The 6,702-nt window shown below is 34.0% G+C and overlaps 1 protein-coding gene across 1 annotated transcript; it reads left to right on the top strand.

The window, feature by feature from the left end:
* Positions 1–819: 819 nt before the first annotated feature.
* LOC145031757 (3-hydroxy-3-methylglutaryl coenzyme A reductase 2-A-like) lies at positions 820–4,866 on the top strand. Its single transcript, XM_078980379.1, has 4 exons — positions 820–1,870; positions 3,574–3,755; positions 3,834–4,180; positions 4,281–4,866. The coding sequence occupies exons 1-4, from the start codon at positions 903–905 to the stop codon at positions 4,521–4,523; spliced, it is 1,740 nt and encodes a 579-aa protein (XP_078836505.1). The 5' UTR covers positions 820–902; the 3' UTR covers positions 4,524–4,866.
* Positions 4,867–6,702: the final 1,836 nt, after the last annotated feature.

Below are 6,702 nucleotides of genomic sequence, written 5' to 3'. Positions count from 1 at the left end.
TTGTAGTTGTTGAAATTGTTGGTATTATTGTGAAATTTGTTGTTGTTGGAAAGACGGAAAATGTTGATATTGTTGTTAGGAAAAGTGGTGTTTGTTATATAGAGGAACCGGTTTGAAGTAAATTGAGAAAACCGCCTTGAAGTGACTCTATAGTCGGGAATTGGCGAGCATGCGAGGTGTTGTATCTAACGCAAAAGCGTTATCTGGTTTACGATTTCTGTAATTTGGAGGTGTATTTTGGTTGAGATCCATGATTTTTGGTTGTGAATATTTAGCATGTAGATTGTGTATAGAGATAGAGAAGAATGATGTAAAAATAAAGAATAAAAATGTTGCATTTATAGGTAAATAAATTGTTTATTTTTATTATTATTATTATTTTTAAGAAACTAGCCTTTCAACCGCTAGTGTAACGTTCAAATTGTGAGCCGCAATTGGATTGGTCGCGCGAGTCCGTTGTCCCGAACACGAGTGACCACGGAAACGAGCCACCACGAAACAACAGCGTGGTGTGCACGTCCGTTGTTCGTGACCAGCTCAACCACGAACGTCATCGTTATAGGTATACCATTAATTTGGCCTAAAAAAAACTATACTAAGTTTTGATAGAATAAAAGAACTTTAGTTATAATTACTTTTATATAACTTTTCTCTTAATAGTATATTTTATGCAACAATATTTATAACGTTTAATCATTAATTTATATTTTTATTGAATTTTTAGAGAAAATAGTACTAGTTTCAATGGTTACACGTGGTACACGCGTCGTGGATGTACACTGGCGCTACTTCTCCTTCTCTATAAGAAAGCCTTCTATGCTTTTCCTTCTCCTCTCACACCACCTCTACTCGAACCATTTTCTGCTGTAGCACCTTGCGTCCTTGCCTTTTTCACCGCAAAAATGGACGTTCGCCGGCGTCCAGTCAAGCGTCACCTCCAACGATCCTTAAAACAACAAGATTCCGGCGAATTCCTCAACCACCATGACCAAGCAAAAGCTTCCGACGTCCTCCCACTCCCACTTTACCTCACAAATGGCCTTTTCTTCACCATGTTTTTCTCTGTTATGTACTTCCTCCTCCAACGTTGGCGCGAGAAGATTAGAACCTCCACTCCTCTCCATGTTGTCACCTTCTCGGAGATGGCCGCTTTAGTCTCCCTCCTCGCCTCTTTCATCTACCTCCTCGGTTTCTTCGGTTTCGACTTCGTAAAATCCATTCTCCGTCCTTCTCCGGCTTCATGGATAATCGAAGATGAAAACATGGAGGAAGATAAGCCTGTGAAGCCATGTGGGCAGGCGTTGATTCCCCACATTATGCCAACCAATCCTACATCGGAAACTGAGGTGGAGAGGAAGAAACCACCGCCGACATTTGAGTACGACTCGGAGGAGAACGAGGAGATTATAAAACAGGTGGTCGCGGGTTCCATCCCTTCCTACGCTCTTGAGTCAAAGCTAGGTGACTGCAAGCGTGCGGCGGTGGTACGGCGGGAAGCTCTTGAAAGGATCACCGGAAAATCCTTAGTTGGGATGCCACTTGAAGGGTTTGATTACGAGTCTATATTAGGACAGTGTTGCGAGATGCCGGTGGGGTATGTTCAGATTCCGGTGGGGATTGCAGGGCCATTGCTGCTGAATGGAGCAGAGTTTTCTGTGCCAATGGCGACGACGGAGGGGTGTTTGGTGGCTAGCACCAACAGAGGATGCAAAGCTATCTATGTGTCGGGAGGTGCCACCTGTATGTTGCTGAGAGACGGGATGACCAGAGCGCCGGTGGTTAGGTTCGGCAGTGCAAAGAGGGCGGCGGAGTTGAAGCTTTTCTTGGAGGATCCGGAGAACTTCGACACTCTTGCTGTCGTATTTAACAAGTCAGTATTCATTCTCTCCTTTACGATTACCTTACTGATCTATGTATTGGTTTGCTTTCTAAGAGAAAGAAAGATATTAGTATTACTCCTCAATTCTAATCATATGATCGTTTTAAGATATTGTTGACGTTTATTTTGATCGATATCAACGTTATTCTTAATATTATTTTAACTATATGATCTCCATTTAAAGGTTTTGATGATTTGTGTTTTTAAGAATAGTGATATAGTTGATTAAACAACAATAATTTAAGAATAGTGATATAATTGACTATTTAGACAAGTTTAACTTATAAACATAATTATTTAAGTAAATGTACGCAAGAAAGCTTATTAAATCATGTTTTCCTAATTCTGTATTAATAGATAATAATTTAAGGGACACTGGTTAAACAACAATTATAAATGATTAGTATAACAGAAATAATCAAGTTTTTTGTATTTCGAAAAAAGTAACCAATTTGTTATAAAAGTATTCATAATTCATTGAACTATATATAATTCAATAGATTGCTATATTATCTTTCTACAATCCATACAATTTTATTATTATATTTTTATTTACAATTCATTTAGTTCAATAAAATGTTATAAAATATAATTTGTAGTAAATATTTAAGAATTAAATTTTTTTTTTCTATTGAAGAATTCAATAACTATTAAACTTGAAATCCATTGAATACCAATATGATATTTCATAATGGTATGTAGAGTTTCATTTATTAAATGATATATAAATTTGTCACTTCATTTGACTATCTCATTGAACTCAAAATTGTATAATGTATATTTTTCTCGTATGCATAAACTTTTTTCTTCAAAAAACTCTTCTTACTAATATCTGAAATGTATAATATTATCGTTTTTCAATAAAATAATTAATTTCAAATCATTGTATCGTATATGCTATATACTTCCTATTTGCTATATGCTATGTACTTCCAATTTGCTATATTTTTTTTAGTTTTTGGTAAAAAAGATGAAGTATTTTTCAAAATTTTAAAATTATTAATCAGAATTCAGATTTTTTTAATGTAAATTTTATTAGAAATAGTACATTTGGAATGATCAATTTCGAAAAAGTCAGTTACATTTAAGAAAAAAAAAATATTAGGATTGTTTCAGTAATATTAACTTAAGTGTGGTTATTTTAGTTAATATCTCATATTTTAAAGTTTAATCATAATCATATCATATGTTTTAATTATTGTTTCTTGAAAGCATAAGAAATTAGAAATTCTATAAAGAGTGGAGTGTAAAAGTAGGGGTTGGTGGGTCAGTTGGTGAGCATTAGTACTCTGTGGCGTTTTCTTGACTTAGCAAGTCAATTTGCAGTACTTTAATTAACTTGTATCCATATTATTGGAATATTTTAACCTTAAAGTAAATCCAATATACTTTACGAATATTTAAATATTCCTATTTAGTCAAATTATTCATGCATATACAAACACGAATAATTCACGTTCATCATTTTTTTTGAAGAAAAACATGTAAATAATTAGTGATCACACGTTGTCTCTTTTCACAAAAAATAGAAAAGAAATGATGAGTTAGTCAAAACCTAAAATAATTGCTAAATATTTATCATTTAACAATTACAAATGTATATTTTTCTCTTAAGCTAGTTCTATAACTTCTTTATAAGATTTTAACTTGCTAATACAAACAAAGAAAATAAAATTTCATCATCTTGTTTACAGATCTAGCAGATTCGGCAAACTACAAAGCATCAAATGCGCGATCGCTGGCAAGAACTTATATATTAGGTTTTGCTGCATCACAGGTGATGCCATGGGGATGAACATGGTCTCAAAGGGTGTCCAAAATGTTCTTGATTACCTTCAGACCGATTACCCCGACATGGACGTTATGGGAATTTCTGGTATTCAAATTTCCTTTCAATGTGTTCATGTCTCCATATGTATAAATTACTAAATTTGGCATATATATATATGTATAGGAAACTATTGCTCCGACAAGAAACCAGCAGCGGTGAACTGGATAGAAGGGCGTGGCAAGTCGGTGGTTTGTGAGGCTGTGATCAATGAAGAAGTGGTGAAGAAGGTGCTGAAAACGAACGTTGCTAGTTTGGTTGAGTTGAACATGGTCAAGAATCTGACAGGATCCGCCATGGCTGGTGCACTCGGTGGGTTCAATGCGCATGCTAGCAATATAGTTTCGGCAATATATATAGCCACCGGTCAAGACCCGGCTCAGAATGTGGAGAGTTCTCACTGCATCACTATGATGGAAGCCATTAACGATGGCAAAGACCTTCATGTCTCTGTCACCATGCCTTCCATTGAGGTATATATATATTTGCATGCATGCATGCATGCAGTTTATATACGTGTGTGTGTGAGAGCTTATATATGATCAATGTCGTTAATTGTAATGAAAATTTCAGGTTGGGACAGTTGGAGGAGGGACACAGTTGGCATCACAGGCAGCATGCTTGAATCTATTGGGAGTGAAAGGTGCAAGCAAAGAAGAACCAGGGTCGAACGCAAGGGTGTTAGCCACCATAGTAGCTGGCTCAGTTCTTGCTGGTGAATTGTCTTTGATGTCGGCAATTGCAGCTGGTCAGCTCGTGAAGAGCCACATGAAATACAATAGATCTACCAGAGATATGACTAAATTAGCCACTTAGTCCTTCATGTTCTTTGTGGTTTATGTTGTATTTGCAAGGATTTGTAATAAAAGTTGTCACACAAAACGCGATTAATTTGGAGATGAAAAAACAAAGAATACGTAGTATTATTGTTTTGTTTTTCATGAAGATGCCATGAGAAACATTCTTCTCGTAGGTGGATAAAGGTGACGACGGTGGTGATGGAGGCCGTAATAGTGTTGCCCGTGGAGAAGGAGATCAGGGTTATATATATATAGATATGTAGCATGGTGTTGGTTTTCAATGTTGGTTGTGAATTATTGCATTATCTTCTTCGTTTGTGGACTGTGTTTCTTGTTGAATTACTTATATATTTTGGATATTTATAGCGTCAAGTAATTATAACTAGAAACAATATATTTATAAGAACCTAAAAGAAAATTCCTGTTTAGAATACCAAAATCGCCATATGATTAATCGTTCTAAACATTCTTTGCAGAAAAGTAAAAAAAAAAAAAAAAAAAAAAAAAATCCAACAACTATGTAATGTTAAAAAAAAAAACAAAACAAAACGTCAACATATAACAAATGTTTTCTAGTATGATATACAAATAGATTTTCAAAAAAAATAAAAATAAATAATTAAATAAATAAAATAAATACACTTCTATATTTTATTTTTATTTATATTTTTATTCATATTTAACTCCTATTTAGCTTCTTATTCATATATCCATTAATTCTCTCTTTTAATATCATTTTTAATAATTAAGTTTTTTTTTTTTTTTTTTTTTTTTTTTTTTTTTTTTTTTTTTTTTTTCCAATGAAATTCTATATCCCATTTAACTTAAGAGGAATTTTGTTTATTCGTTGCATGGAGATTATTTCTAAGCCTCATGTCATATGCTAATTTATTTATATATATTTTTTAGAAACAACCATATATTAAGAAGGACGCTAGAGAGACACTAGAGCAAAAAAAAAACAATTACACAATGTCAAGAGGGTTATTCAACAAACAAATTAACCTAATTTCTTGAGCATTTACTATTCCTATTATAAAACCATAAAAAAGAAAATTCTTTGACGGAATCGATAATTTCGCTCTCTCTTATCTTGTTAGTAACAAAAAGACGATCGTTTCTGAACCGCCAAAAAATCCACATCATAGTACACATCATCGCATCAAGAAGAAGTTTCTTGTTTGTAGAACAAGAATATCCATCAATGAAGTGAAAAATAGCTCTAGGATTTTCATAATCGGTAGGATAAACATCTAACCAATTAAAAATGCATTCCACGCTCTGGTTGTCACCTCCCATTTAAAAAAAAAATGATCCAGTTGTTCAACTTTCAACTCACACACCAGACATAGAATTGATGAAATATCTATACCACGTTTGTCCAAGTTTTCTCTAATATGGAGACGGTTTAGAAGAAGATGCCAAACAAAAATATTCACTTTTCTAGGGACAAAACTATTCCACAAAATGAATGATATAATAATCAATCCATCTTCTTGTGATAGCAACTGAAAAACTCCATCATATTTGAAGTCCCACCACCATTTGTCAACACTAATAGTTGAAGTCCCACCACCATTTATCAACACTATCCGAAATAGAAAAATTATGAAGCACGTCTAACATATCATTAAACTGTTTAGTTTCTTCTTCACCTCTTATCAGTCTACACCATTGCCAAAACCACCCATCACTATTCCTTTTTTCACTGATAGTACAATCTATATTTGTATCCAAGCACAAGAGCCGAGGAAACGAAGTCGAAAATAACTGATCACCAATCCAGAAATCTAACCAAAATCTAACATGACGAGCATTAGCTATTTTAATTTTCTCTTCAAAACCATAGAAGGAATATTTTTTTTCTCTTCCAACCCAAAAACAGAGTACTCTAGAATTCTAGACCACAACCCATCACATAATGACGTTTTTGACCCCTCTCAAGACCACCACACTGCCCATACATTGCTTTAATCACTTTAACCCATAACAAAGAATCATTGTTGACAAATCTCCATCTCCATTTTTGTAACAACGCAAAGTTTAATGCAGTTAAACTTCCAATATCTAATCCTCCTCTAGATTTTTCCATAAGCACTAGATCTCATTTCAGCCAAGACATATTTTTGGCATTATCATCTCCTCTCCAAAAAAAACTTAGATCTAACAGATTCTAACTCCTCTGCCACTTCGAT

This window comes from Lactuca saligna, chromosome 2 (genome assembly GCF_052625555.1).
Source record: "Lactuca saligna cultivar CGN05327 chromosome 2, ASM5262555v1, whole genome shotgun sequence".
In the NCBI taxonomy this organism is placed as follows: domain Eukaryota; kingdom Viridiplantae; phylum Streptophyta; class Magnoliopsida; order Asterales; family Asteraceae; genus Lactuca; species Lactuca saligna.
This window is presented reverse-complemented; position numbering and strand designations above follow the sequence as displayed.